The 13,864-nt window shown below is 43.5% G+C and overlaps 3 protein-coding genes across 7 annotated transcripts; 1 reads left to right on the top strand and 2 right to left on the bottom strand.

Annotated features, from left to right (window-relative positions):
• Positions 1-225: 225 nt before the first annotated feature.
• Positions 226-8,193, bottom strand: LOC135674219 (zinc finger CCCH domain-containing protein 24-like). 4 transcript variants are annotated; one of them, XM_065183836.1, is made up of 15 exons: positions 7,589-8,193; positions 6,731-6,823; positions 6,309-6,641; positions 6,106-6,178; positions 4,326-4,458; positions 4,097-4,250; positions 3,898-3,981; positions 3,464-3,586; positions 3,175-3,345; positions 2,962-3,096; positions 1,735-1,830; positions 1,503-1,596; positions 1,054-1,424; positions 825-868; positions 226-701 (listed from the first exon to the last, which is right to left on the bottom strand). In XM_065183836.1, the coding sequence occupies exons 1-15, from the start codon at positions 8,120-8,122 to the stop codon at positions 458-460; spliced, it is 2,682 nt and encodes an 893-aa protein (XP_065039908.1). In that variant the 5' UTR covers positions 8,123-8,193; the 3' UTR covers positions 226-457. The 4 variants fall into 4 exon arrangements, with proteins under 4 accessions (XP_065039908.1, XP_065039909.1, XP_065039910.1 ...); XM_065183837.1 differs by having other exon boundaries at positions 1,539-1,596; positions 7,589-8,192; XM_065183838.1 differs by lacking the exons at positions 226-701; positions 825-868 and having other exon boundaries at positions 1,203-1,424; positions 1,539-1,607.
• Positions 8,194-9,316: 1,123 nt separating this feature from the next.
• LOC103985832 (patatin-like protein 6) lies at positions 9,317-11,556 on the top strand. Of its 2 annotated transcripts, none has more exons than XM_009403683.3 (2): positions 9,317-10,967; positions 11,062-11,556. In XM_009403683.3, exons 1-2 carry the CDS (start codon positions 9,825-9,827, stop codon positions 11,344-11,346), a joined length of 1,428 nt encoding a protein of 475 aa, XP_009401958.2. In that variant the 5' UTR covers positions 9,317-9,824; the 3' UTR covers positions 11,347-11,556. The 2 variants fall into 2 exon arrangements, with proteins under 2 accessions (XP_009401958.2, XP_065039907.1); XM_065183835.1 differs by having other exon boundaries at positions 9,318-10,967; positions 11,091-11,426.
• Positions 11,557-12,498: 942 nt separating this feature from the next.
• LOC135674218 (pentatricopeptide repeat-containing protein At4g38150-like) lies at positions 12,499-13,800 on the bottom strand. The gene has a single exon (XM_065183834.1). The coding sequence runs from the start codon at positions 13,766-13,768 to the stop codon at positions 12,800-12,802; it is 969 nt and encodes a 322-aa protein (XP_065039906.1). The 5' UTR covers positions 13,769-13,800; the 3' UTR covers positions 12,499-12,799.
• Positions 13,801-13,864: the final 64 nt, after the last annotated feature.

Here is a 13,864-nt window from a genome sequence, read left to right as displayed (position 1 = left end):
TACCGTGCGACCAAAGTAAAATCAACGTTTTGCATTACATGATTGCCTTATATAAAATATATATATATATATATATATATAGAGAGAGAGAGAGAGAGAGATGCTTAGGAAAAAGATTGATTCCAAGTGAATCACGTCCTCCAACAGTCTCTCGATTACTTGGGTTAGTCAAGGGGAGATCAGACTCATTCATCACTCATTCACAAAACCACACTGTTTAGTAGATTACTGAAATCGATACTGAATCGAAATTTAAAATATCAGGACAAAATACATGTAATGCAATTGTTATTTGCAATGATAAGCTCATCGGTGGCTACGGTCTTTTGAAACAACAAAAATCCGACGTTGTCAAACTTGTGGAGTTTAGTCAGATAAATTAAAACTAAAGTTTGACTAAACAAGATGACCTAAAATTACTGCAGAGAGCAACAAATTGTGGAAGAACTTATGAGTTTCAGCGCTCAAGAAGCATCACCATCTCACAGTGGTCAGTATGGGGAAACATATCAACTGCCATCGCCCTGACTGGTTGGAATGGCTCTGACTTGGGCATCGATTTGGTCCGATGCCTAGCCAGACCAGCACTGCTCATGTTCCGCCATCCTCTATTGCCTTTCCCTTTCTCTGGCATATCGGTGGTCGGAGTACAGAGTTCGATGGCATTAGCCACTAAACTTTCAGGATTGCAAGAAATATAGCTAGTGGCAGACAAGAATCAAAAAAGACAAATGCATTAGTTTTCTGCAAAGAAATATGGTAAAATATGCACCCCGGTTGCATACGCTACAGCAAAATAAATGGGTGACAGAAGGAGATCTTACACGAGGCGCCTTATACGTGGATGAGTCCTTAAAGCTTTGATTACCTACAAGATCAAGTGAAACATATGGTTAGGGTGATGCTTTTTTACAGTCGATATACTTGACAATTTATAGGTAGGAAATAGAGTTTAAACCTAAATTGTAACATGCAAATCTGCAATCTAACAAAATGAAGGGTGATAACGAAGCACTGATTGAGATTTCAAAACAAAAAAGTGGCATTACTTACCACGGGATGGAGTCCAACACGTGGTGGATCAACAATGGCAACGACATTCTTAAATTGATGCATGACTGCACCATCCTCGTCTTTAGAAGCACATGTCTCCTCAGTCGGTTCTTTACACACCTGATTATCCTCAGTTGTGTCACTACACTCTGCTGAGCAAGTTCCCATGGTTTCCATTGAGACATTAAGATCCTTGTCTAGACCATCAACAGCCATGGAATCACTAGTCAAATTTTCTTCACTGGAGCCTTCTAGACTTGCTTCAGACTTGACTCCTCCATCATAATTCTCTACTGATACCCCTACGGGTTCCAAGTTTTTATTAGGACCATTTTCTGGACATGATAGCATCTCCTCCTTGCTTGCTTTAGCTGAAAGAACAATCAGGAGTACTCATATCAAACTCAATAATATTCGGTTGACCATGTCATTCATCACATCATAATTGCCTGTATGACTCATGCTCGAGACTTCAGAAATGATACCATGCTGCTTCGGAACATCAAGATATTCCTTGAGTAAGGCCCCCACAACGTCTTCTGCCTGGCAACCAACTTTTGGATCAAGAATGAGATAACAGGTTTATAAAAGTCACGTTACAAGTTAAAAGCAATTAGCCCATGACCATAACTCATAGACATCTTAAATAGGTATACAGTCATTAAAAGCTAGTAAACACACCTTCCCACAGACAAACCTGCAATTCTTTATGTCATTAATCATTGCATTTCTTTGTGCATCAGAAACTGCAGATGCATTCATTTCAATGCCAACGACCTGGGAAATTTCAGATCAGGCAACAAACATATATCAATTAGTATGATGACCTTGCAATCATATAAATGTTATATATCAATAATATGCAGCATCTTTGTATGTAAAATATGTTCTCCCAAACACATTTCATGAATCATCTCTTTCAACTTAGAAACAAAGACAGTTTTCTGCCATCACGCTAGCAGTTTTAAGCATTTGCAAACAAAAAGACACGGTACTGTCAACCAAGATATGCAATTTCGAATAATACCGTCTGGTACGGGCGGTACATATCAGTCCGTCAGCTGACCGATACACGGACCGCCCGTTACCGAACAAAACGATATATATATACATACATATATATACATATATATATAAATGAGGCGACGTCGCTCCACGTGGGAGAAGGAAAAGACGACATCGCCAAGGCGATACGACGTTGCCTTTTATAAAAAAATATATAAAAATATATATATATATATAATCTTATATATATATATATATATATATATATATATATATATACCGAGCGATAAAACGCTCAGTATACAGTAATAGTACCGTATCGAACGAACGTCGAAACTCTGGTACGGTACGATATTTCAATCCTGGCTGTAAACAATGTGAATCACCCATCATCAAATGACTAAAAGACAATGTGAATCAACCAATATTGTATAGCCACTTTCACAATTGAATTATATAATTAGGAAACCATGCAACTTGATGCTAATTGTACTTCAATTAAGTCTAATGGAATAAAAGAGTTGTACTTGTCCATGAAAAAACAATGCCAGATTACGAAACCAAGATTGTTCAATAATGTCTAAAAGAATGAAGGAGATACCAGCAAGCAACTAAAATCTGTAAGTTGGAAACATACTCAGGTAACAAACGAGAATCCCACAGGCAGAAATGTTGAGAAGAATATGACAAGAATACCATAGATCAAACAAATGTGAGTATAAATGATAAATCTCCCTAATAATATGACAAGAAACCAGGAAGACAGTATCACATGATAAGAAAAATGCACATACACTATTATTAGGCCTTTGCAACCTTAAAAGTTCAGAAAACATTTTTTTTTAAGTGCAGAAAACTTATACATAAATATGTGAACATCATATTCAAATGTTGAAGAAATACCATGCCAACACAGTGAGCTAAGGTCAGGCCAATTGTTCCTGTCCCACAACATATATCAAAAAGCAATGTTTCTGGATTAAGATCTGCCCAATTTCCAGCAAGTGAGTACAGCCTCTCTGCGGCAAGAGTGTTAACCTGTATCCTAGTGAGTGATAAACCTACTTGGTTATGTTAAACAAAACGAATGTATAGCTAAATGACACTAGATCTAACTTGGAAAAATGCTGTTGGAGATATAGAGAAGCGGAGATTGCTTATATAATCATGAATTCTTGCTTCAGTTGCACATTTATTTTCTGAGCAAAGCTGCTGTTCCGCTACTGGTACCATTAATGGAATCAAAGGACAATCAGCTGGAGCAGCATTTGATATCCCTTTGTGATCCTGCACACATGATTCAAGAAGTATGAACATTGAACATAAGAAAGCAGCACATGGTGATCGAATACTTTTCAAAGAGAATTAATGAGCACCTAAGCATGTTCAATGCTAGAAAACAAACCTGCACGACAATTACTGTTAGAGGAAGTGGAGGTTGACAAGCAGCTGCTCCATGCGCAAGACACTGGACCATCTTCTGGAATTCATTTTTCATTATTTCTGCATCAACATCAGATGAGCAAACCTGCAGTATCCAATGTAAAGGGAGCATCAACACAGACTTGACAGAGGCACATTGAGTAACAAAAAAAGTATTTAAATGTGTGCATGGTGCAACATTAAGTGACCAAGAAGCACTTCCAAAGAAAGGAACCAATGCATTATACAGCTTAATACTATCCTTAGTTATCCAATATGATGTAAAGTTGACTATCAATTATTTTGTAGGATGAATAAAGAGGTGCATATGCATGCATATGTGTGCATGTAGCCCAAAGCACAATCAATTTTTCCCCTTAATTCTAAACTTATGCCCTTTTATCTTACAGTACAAACCTGAATGATTAGCATAACCTCCACAACAGAATTTTCTGCATTCTCTGTAGAAGATATTTGGCTGGTTTTCCTTCCTTCTCGAACCTAATTAAGTGTGCTCATTGGTTAAAATCTTCAGTTCTTTTTGGAACTATACACTTCTGGATTCTAGAAAGACAAAGAGAAAAATATATAATATTGACAAGAGAAGGTTATATACTGTAAACTGACGCCAAAACCCTTTGTTCTCAAGCCTGTTCCATATAGGCAACACTGAGGACTGTAGGAACTCCTGAAAAATTAAAGCATATTCAGAGGATATCCTAGACACATTTGGGCAGTTGATAGGTTCCTCAATTGCTGTTATACCCTCCCTGAGACCTCATAAAAAAGCAACAGTCATAAGCTGTACAGTAAAATATTATACACACAAGCAGGTGCTTACTGACCTGAAATTTCCAACCATAAAGCCAACAGTTGGTTTACCCTTCAAAGAAACACCAACTGAGAACTCACATTTGTTCCGATACCCATTGGCTAGTGGTGACTCTAATATACCTTCAAATTTGCAAGGAAGACCACCTACACAATGTAAATTGCAGACGGTATTTTGAAATATGTGAAAAAGGGTACTCAAAGCTTATTTTGAATCTGATGCAAATGCCACATAATAAGGAGCAATAGCAGAATAACATTTGAATTAAATCATTAATTTTTAATACAGGCTTCCAATGACTTTCCATAGTTCAGTGTGCCCATATAAATGGCAATAAGATCCTGTGATGAAAGACTGACCAGTTGAAATTAAATGTAACCATGCATTCCCTCTCTCAAGAAGTCAAAATTCAAGTTGCAGTTCGTATCTCATATCATACCCAACTTCAAACGGTCCAAAGTTACCATGGTCTCATCGATGGTAATGGTTAAGGTCTAGTCTGAAACAGATTCATTTAGACCAATCTATGCAACCAAACAAATGTTACAGATCATCATCCCCAACAACTAAAATCCTAACAATAATGTAAGCTCAATGGACTGAGCAAATGATAGGAGTAGGTAGAACCTTAATCATTTCACCTAAGTGTGTATCATACCACGAGGGTAACAGTACCCAGAACTAGGGCATATCCTGGTCTACAATGTAGACATATGACATTCCTATGTGCATAAAAAAATCACCTCCTGACACAACACATCAGAACTAGGCAATGATAAGCAAAAGCACAGTGGACCTTCATTTTATACCAGGCCCCAAAATATTGTGTCTTCATTTATTCTCTTCACACCATTTCTCTCTTCTCCTTTCCCAAGTCTTTCTCCTCAAAATAAGGCCTATCCTTCCATTCAACCAACGTGGAACTGAGATTGAGGGAGAAAAAACTTCTACAGAGCTTGGTGACTCGCCTAAAGTTGATATTCTCCTTAAACTCCTCATTCAAAAGCCCAACCATTTTGGGACTTTTCATGTTTCACCCAATTTAAAATTCACTAGCATATTAAACATGATCAAATGCAATATTTGGTCATTCAACTCGTTGGCTTTGTTGTTTCACTCAATTTCAAGATTACTGGACATACATCATCCCCAAGGTTATCTCTAGAGACAAACCATGACTGGACACCCTTTCCCAAGAACTTGTCTGGTGGTACTGGACACAGCCACAAACAGAAACACAATTGTCAGTTAACCTCATGGTACCAGACCCAGCTCAGACCAGTATGGGTTGATACTGGTCAGCACAAACATAAAATGATAATACTGCATTAACTAGTGTAACGGTCCCAGCTCAGACCAGTATGTCCCAAATGCTGTCCCTGGGTGAAAAAAAACTTGGCCTCAACTGCCACGAACATAAATTGGTCATGCCAAAACATGTAAAGATTGTGCATTACAGATACGAAACTTCCACAAGGCTGTACTACCGGTGGTACTATCAATACATAAGTTTCCTGCAAAATTGGCAGCTTCTTCCAAATCAGGGTCAGAAAACTAGGCCAATCATGGAAATAGAACACTTCAAAGTCAAACAGTTTGTTCAATGTCATAAGGATTCTCAATCCAAGTATAATGTCCTAAGACATTAGTTTTACATTCCAAGTAATAGAAAGAAAAAGGAACTAGAATACTTCTTTGGTAAAAAGTCAGTTCCCAACAAATGCAATATTTCAAAATGATTAGAATATTCATTTTGTGAAGAGAATCAATAACAGTGAGACGAGAAACTTTACCAATATCCCTAGATTTAGTTATCCACTCTGGCAATGCAACAGATGCAGGACAAGCCTTTCGTGCATTACGAGTCTACAAAGGAAAGTGCCAACAAGTTAACAAGACATTCAAGCAATAACGGATCAAGAAACAACACATGTTATAAATTGTAGAAAGTTTAATGGCAAAGACGATTCAATTACTTCTGAAATATTCATCTTACAAGTCTTTTTAGTGTCTGCATAAGTGTCTTCTTCTTCTTCTCCAACTGATCGCCATAGGGCAAATCAGCAAGAGGAGCAACAACATCACGAGCAGTTCTTGTTGTCTTTGAAACTAGCCCTTCAAAAACAGAAGTGTTTTTTTCAACTGCATCATCATCCTCAATTAAGCTTGTTGATGTCGAGGTATTGGGATCATCTGTGCATTGTTCACTATCAACAAGCTGCCCTTTAGTTTGATTAGAAGTTGGAATTTCAGATTTCTTTTCGTGAGACCGACGAATGGCATCTACGACTTTTATTTGTTTCCCACTAGTTGAATTCGCATTTAGTACCTATCAGTTTATATAGCATTAACAAAAATACAGAAGAGCTCAGAAACTCTAATAGGAAATAATTATATTTCAAAAATTGGATGAACTACCTCAATTGCGCTTTCGAGCTGTTGGCTATCCTCAAAGCACACAAAACCTACAGTCATTCCTTTCTTCTTTTTTGCTGTTTTGTACAGAATTCCCTGAAATACAAATATAATAAGAAGTTACTAAGACTTGCTAAGCAAGCTAATTCAACTAACATTATGAGAACAGAGGAGCAGCAATGGCCAACAGATATGAAATGAGGATATGGAAGGAGAAGATTGCAACAGGCATATTGAATTTGAATGATTCAATTAAAGAGACTCACCATACTAACATCAGAAAAAAAATTCAAGGAAAATAAACTTCAGATAATTATGATGCCTAAACATTACATCACAGTGTTTCAGACTAAACCTTGCGTCAAAATTGTTATAACATCAGACCTAACATCAAAGCAACAAAAAGTTGATGGTAAAATTGTCAATCTAGTCCTCTAGGTTCCTGAAGATTGTAAACTAGTAGAAACCACATCTAATGCTTCAACAAGGGCTCAAGTAAACAAATGTCAAAAGAGAGGAAGGGAGACAAGTCACCTTGTCCTCTAAATAGTTTTAGCTTCAATGCGCAATGAGTGTTGCAACTTGCAACCACTAAAATCGAGAAAATATGTTTGTTATAGGCAAGTAGTGTATTTCTTTAACTTGGGGTAAAAACTTGGTATTATGTTCTAAAATCATATCCTTTCCTTTTTTTTTGTCACATTATTATTTATACGCAGACTGAAACAAAAGAAATGTTCCGAATCCTGAACAAAGTTTTCCAAGTGTCATGTTTGTTCCTGCACTGTAGAACTTACTGATTGCATCAAGAGAGCAACTTTCTTAACGTAGACGGGATTCCTCGAAGTAATTCTCTTTTACCTGACCATCGAGGAAGCTCTTCAGGTTGTCCGATGCCCACTTTCTCGGGAGGCCAATGAGGCATTTATCGAGCGAAGTAACATCGACTGTTGGGTCTTCGGCCTCTGAAGATTCGGCCTTTGCATCATCTCCATTATTAGAGGCCCTAAGGAGCTTCTTGGCCCTCTCGGAGGTGGGATCCCACGTGTTATCGGGACGAATGCGGAGCTCCACCTCGCCGTGGGCGTAGCGGCAAGCGTCTCCATGGCTACAGCCCGCCTTACCGGGCTGCCGCCGGTAGAACGAGCACAGGCTCGTCTTCCACAACAGGTCCCTTCTCGTCTTCCCATCTCCTGCATCCGAAACCTTTGTTTCTTCCACTCCTTCAACTTCTCTCTCCTCCTCCTCCCTCTTCCGTTTCGCGGAAGAAGAGTCGACGCCATCTCCGACTTCCAAAGCATCATCTCCGGCGGAGACGACGACCGCGGTCGACTCGCGGTTCGCTACTTCGTTCTCTTCACTGGGCTGCGGCGCCGTCATTTCCATGGCCGCCATCGGGTTGGGGTTTTGAGGGCGCGGCGCGCACAGAAAACCCAATAGGAACCACCACAAGAGAAGCCTTCCCCTTCCTTTCCGCCTTTACGTGCTCTAATTTGGGCGGGCCTCCAACATCGTTCCCGGCTATGGGTAATTCGATTCTTCTTTGGGCCGGGCTATAGTTGTAAGGTGGATATGCAAGCTACAATGCATGATATAAACTCTGGCTCCAATTAAATTAAAAATAGATTAAATAATCAGTACATTAAACCAAAGGAGTTTAGAAAAAAAAATAATAATTGGACTTTCCAACTCGATATGTCTTATATCGGCATAATTCTCGACATGCTCATTGAATAGGAACACACACACTGTTAAGATCTATACCGATTAGATTAATTAAAACCTTCCAACTTGATATGTTTTACTTTACCTCAGCATAATTCCCCAACTCCTTCCATGTATCTATCTGCCGTGGCAGCACTCAGAATGCCCCGACATATGAGGTATGCTTAAACGAAGGGGTCAATTTCATATTCATCTTTGAACCTTAATTTTATATTGGCCGACCACCTTTCGTTCAATTATTTCAGAAAGGTCCTGAATCGACGTGTAAGACTCTGCCACACATTCCCATTTTATCTCGACCACTTGCCAAGTTCCTAACATCACCCGTCGTCTAAGCAACAGGGACCTGTCATGAACCCTAAATCTCATGGCCATCACCATCACATCTTTCCTTACACACTGTTTGATTGATTGCGGAGGACGTCTGTGGTACGTCCACGAAAGCCAATCATTTATGACTAGGTGCCCAGTTCCTACCAAGACAAAACCTCAAGCAACAATTCGCTGTCATCAACCTAAGATTCACTTCCTACTCGAGCTCAAGAACATTCAAAGCTCCCAGGTACCGTTGGAAAGGGACTCGAATCTTGCAGTCACGGTAATAATTGTGCTTTTATGATCTAAACGGTGATGGTTCGTCTGAGGTGGAACTCATGATGGATTCATAGCACAGATTTTAAGGCAAGGTGGAGGGCTGTAGAATCCATGCAGTAGTGGATGGATGACTGTGATTCATCGGTTCGACGCGTCGTCACGTTGTAACTTCGTGTCGTCGGCGTGTGTGTTTAATCTTTCTCATGTCCTTTCTGCTTTCCCGCTTGGGGACGATGACATGATAATGGAACGAGGAGCACGGACAGGAGATCGCGACCCAGCAACTGTTACTGCGCCATTAAATGCTAGCAGCTACATAAACTCGGGGGAGAAGCAGGAGAAGAGAGACATCCTGAGCTGAGATTAGACGCCAAAAGATGTAGAGAGAGAGAGAGAGAGAGAGAGGTTGCCGTATGTTTGTCTCCAATGGCAGGATGTTTTGTCTAGAGAGAGAGAGAGAGAGAAGCGGAGGAGACCAAGACATGCTCTGAATCTGTCTGCAGTGTGGTAAAAAGAGCAGCGGCTGTGGTATCATCATGATGGAGTCGTCCCTCACTTTCCATCGGAGCTCCGATCTTTCACGTTCGAGTCGTGTTTGAAGAAAGAGAAAGCAAGAAGTAGTGACAGAGAACGCAACGGAGAGAATTATCAGTCCATTCGATCCGCTAATAAGCTTCCTGTTCGGTTGTCTTTGGAGTCTACCATTCCTTTGTACTGAGAAGAAGAAAGAGAGGAGCCTGCCAGAGGCGGAGAGAGGGTGGCGTGTGTGGCGGCGGAGATGCTGGTGCCGTTGCAACTGACTAAGAGGAACGAGGAGGAGATAGCAATGGCGGTGGCGGCGGAGGAGGAGGAGGAGGAGAAGCTCGGCTTCGACACCGACAAGCTAAGCTACGAAATCTTCTCTATTCTGGAAAGCAAGTTCCTTTTTGGCTGCGACGACACCAAACTCTGGGTCCCTGCGGCTCCTCCTTTGGCCCCCTCCTCCGCCGTCTTGCCAGTGGCGGCTGCGGCGGATTCCGTCAAGAGCCAGAGGGGCAAGGTCTGCGTGCTCTGCATTGATGGCGGCGGTGGCTGCGGGATGCGCGGTATCCTCCCCGGGAAGGTCCTCGCCTACCTCGAGCACGCCCTCAAGTCCAAGTCTGGGGACCCCAACGCGCGGATCTCCGACTACTTCGACGTTGCCGCAGGCACCGGCGTCGGGGGCGTCCTGGCCTCCATGCTCTTCGCCACCCGCGACGGCTCCCTCCCTCTCTTCCGCGCCGACGACACCTGGCGCTTCTTCGTGGACCGCGGGGAGCGCCTTTTTCGAAAGGCGTCGCCTTCGCCCTCCTCCTCGGGGTTCCTCCGCTGCCTCTTTCCAGGAGGCGGAGGGTCAACGACGGCGGCAATGGAGAGGGCCATGAAGGAAGTGTTCGGCAAGGGCCTCACTCTGCGGGACACGGTGAAGCCCGTGCTGATCCCGTGCTACGACCTGCGGAGCTCTGCCCCGTTCGTGTTCTCGCGCGCCGACGCCTTGGAGAGCGAGAGCTTCGACTTCCGTCTGTGGGAAGTGTGCCGGGCCACGTGGGCCGAGCTTGGGCGGTTCGAGCCGGCGGAGATCAGCTCGGTGGACGGAGCCACCTCCTGCGTCGCCGTCGACGGCGGGCTGGCGATGAGCAACCCGGCGGCGGCGGCCATCACCCACGTCCTCCACAACAAGCAGGAGTTCCCCTTCGTCCGCGGGGTGGAGGACCTCATGGTTCTCTCCCTCGGCTGCGGGGAGGTGGCGGTGACGGAGCATCTGAAGCTCAGCCGGTGGGGGCCCAAGCAAGGGGCCCGTCCCATCGCGCGGATAGCCGCCGACGGCGCGGCCGACCTCGTGGACCACGCCGTCGGGCTCGCCTTCGGCCAGTGTCGGAGCTCCAACTACGTGCGAGTCCAGGTACGTGCCTCTGGGTTGCAGTCCCTTCCATTGCCCGTCTGCTGTTGTGATGGTCGTCCATGGATTGATCTGTTAAGGTTTCGTGTAATGGCAGGCTAATGGTTGGAACACGGGAATGTGCAGCGTGGATGTGGACCACGACGCGAGCCTAGGGAACGTGAAGGTGCTGTTGGAGGCAGCGGAGGAGATGCTGAGGCAGAAGAATGTTGAGTCGGTGTTATTTGGCGGGAAGAGGATTACCGAGCAGACGAACATGGAGAAGCTTGATTGGCTTGCAGGGGAACTCGTGGTGGAGCACCAGAGAAGGAATTGCCGAATAGCTCCCACTGTTGCATTCAAGCAAGCAGTCACCAAGTCTTCCATGTCTCAGGCCATTTAGCAAAGCATTGTTCATCTACTCTCCCTCGCCACATTTGCTGGATTTTGCTCTTTATATTGAAGGCATTCATCTTCTACTAATCTTCACAACTCCCATACTAAAGCACTGTTCTGCGAATTGCAAGTTGTGTAATTGTTCATATTATTGGTTCTCAACAACATCTAATATTCTTACAGCATTTAATTTTAATCCTCTACTATGTCAAAATAATATTCCTGGGTCAACTATATGGAGGTCTATTCTTGGTTGATACCTGTCAGAATGTGTGTGCTCCTCATTCTTTCATCAGGTGTTCAGATGGCAAGCACTTCCTACTCACATTGCTCAGTTTAAGTTTGTACTAATTTGGTCAATAAAGATGCAAACAGATGAATCACAGAAATGTTTGGTTCAGTGTCCCATAACTCTCTCCATGAGGGTATACTTCTTCCTTCACTTGGCAAGCAGCTGGTAGTGGGAACAGTTCAAACAAGCATTAGTTGTAAAAGATGATGATGAAGAAGAAGAAGAAGACAACACATTTGATATCACTGCATTATATCATATACGACAACTAAACTAATATTTATGAGGGATGACAAACTAAGACATCATATATGAAAATTAAATTAATAATGGATCACCAATAACCATATAAATGCCTTGTTTTTTTTGGATGCAACAACTGCAATTAAATAGACTTACCAAAAAAGAACAACCATTTGGAGTCAGAAAAATGGAACCTTAATTGTGTTTAGCTAAACAAACAGCAACTGCTGGAAGGCATGTTGAAGGAAGCATCAGTGGATTGACAGAAAACAATCCATTGTTTCCACCATTGAGCAAAAAATTTAACAAGAAAAAAATATTTCTACAACAGCTGTGAAAATTTTCCCGATATAATATTAGCACAAGAAAGAAATATTTGGATGATTTCTCACCACATCCATCTTTTTCCTTGCTGCATCCAACTTGTAAACCAGCCTTCAAGAAAACCTAATTTTGTACAAACTCATTTCTTGTTGAAATTTCCAACACATCAACCTTCTGTATTAGCCTTTTTCTGGAAGATCAGACTGCAAAGCGTTTAGTCTGCAATATACTGTTTGCAAGGAAACACTAGACTTCCAATAATGAGTAGGCAAGATTGCAGAGATAAAGAAACAAACAGGGGAAGGCAGAAGAATGGAAGCTTCAACAATATAGCATGCTTCCAAGCTAAACACTTCAAAACTTGATATCCTCTGGTAGAAACATAAGTCAACAACCAGTCTAATGTTCACATTCTGACATCACATGGAAACACAACATAGAACATAGTGATGGAAATGGAAGGAACTATGCCCAAATGTCTACTCACCGACCTTAAGGAAGGAAGCACATAGTTGCAGATTATCAACTCAGTACAATCCCCAGATATGTTTGCACATATAGTTCATAGCAAAAGTCGCAACTTTGATGTATTAGTCCACAATCACTTGCCGAAGAGCAGGTTCATGATGCCTCTATATACCTGACCGCGCTTGCCGATGGTCTCCCTGACTGCATTCTCCTCGGGCATGAAGCCCTTCTCTCTCATCTCCTCCAGCAGGGCCCTGGCGTCGTCTTCCCTCTGCTCCCGAAGGTAGGCCTCGAAGACCGCAATGTAGGTGCCAGCGTTGGGGCGCATGCCCCTCCCCATCATCTCTAAAAGGTATTTACGAGACTCCGGGAGCCTCCCATCTTTGGCAAGGCCCTTGATGAGGACGGCGAAGGTGTAGGCATTCGGGGACACGCCGGAGGCGAGCATGCGCTCGTAGGTGCGGATGGCCTCCTTCGCGTGGCCGCCGGCGTTGGCGTAGGCCTCGAGGACGGCGGTGTGGGCGACGACGTCGGGCATGGTGCCCTTGTCCTTGATGATGGTCAAGAGCTGCAGGGCCTCGTGAATGAGGCCGTCCTTGGACAGGGCGTCGAACATCTTGATGGCGTGGTTGGTGAGGCCCTCGGTGCGCATCCGGTGGAAGATCTCCTGCAGGTCGGATGGATCGCGGGGCTCCTCCACCACAGGCTTCTTGTTGAAAGGGTCGTAGGGAGGGGGCAGCCGGCTCTTGTCGATCTCCTTCGCCTTCGTCTTTATCTGATCGCCGCCGTCCTCCTCGTCGTCGGACCAGTCGAAGGAGGCGGTGCTGTTGGTGTTCTTGGAGCTGGAGGACGCCGAGAAGCTGCGAACGGAAGCAAAGAGGAGGGGACGCCCTGATGAGAAACGGGGGATGACGACGCCGGGAGGAATGGCCACATTGCGTCGGTACGTGTGCAAGGGAAGGGAGAAGGTGGTGGTGAGCTTGAACCCGGGGGAGTGCAAGCGACTAGAAGCAAGGATGCAGAGAAAAAGGCGCTCGAAGGAGAAGGAAGACGAGGAGAGGAAGGATCGATGGACAGCAGCAGAGGCCATTGCCATGGACATGGAGCGGGGATGCGACTGGAAGAGGGCAAAGGGGATGAGGAGGAGGGTTTATTGGCGGTCTGTGGTCAAATCACATTCGAGCTGGGCCTTACACTG

The sequence above is a fragment of the Musa acuminata genome, chromosome BXJ1-5 (genome assembly GCF_036884655.1).
Source record: "Musa acuminata AAA Group cultivar baxijiao chromosome BXJ1-5, Cavendish_Baxijiao_AAA, whole genome shotgun sequence".
NCBI classification, from domain to species: domain Eukaryota; kingdom Viridiplantae; phylum Streptophyta; class Magnoliopsida; order Zingiberales; family Musaceae; genus Musa; species Musa acuminata.
The sequence above is the reverse complement of the archived record's forward strand: the minus strand, read 5'-3'. Positions and strand labels throughout refer to the sequence as shown.

Excerpts from the sequence above, each read along its gene's own strand:
- LOC135674219 (XM_065183836.1), bottom strand. The coding sequence starts at position 8,122 with ATGGCGGCCATGGAAATGACGGCGCCGCAGCCCAGTGAAGAGAACGAA. Across the intron at positions 4,251-4,325 it reads TTTATGGTTGGAAATTTCAG|GGAGGGTATAACAGCAATTG; the intron begins GTCAGTAAGCAC and ends ATGAGGTCTCAG. Across the intron at positions 3,097-3,174 it reads CTCCAACAGCATTTTTCCAA|GTTAACACTCTTGCCGCAGA; the intron begins GTTAGATCTAGT and ends ACTAGGATACAG.
- LOC103985832 (XM_009403683.3), top strand. The coding sequence starts at position 9,825 with ATGCTGGTGCCGTTGCAACTGACTAAGAGGAACGAGGAGGAGATAGCA. Across the intron at positions 10,968-11,061 it reads CCAACTACGTGCGAGTCCAG|GCTAATGGTTGGAACACGGG; the intron begins GTACGTGCCTCT and ends GTGTAATGGCAG.
- LOC135674218 (XM_065183834.1), bottom strand. The coding sequence starts at position 13,768 with ATGTCCATGGCAATGGCCTCTGCTGCTGTCCATCGATCCTTCCTCTCC.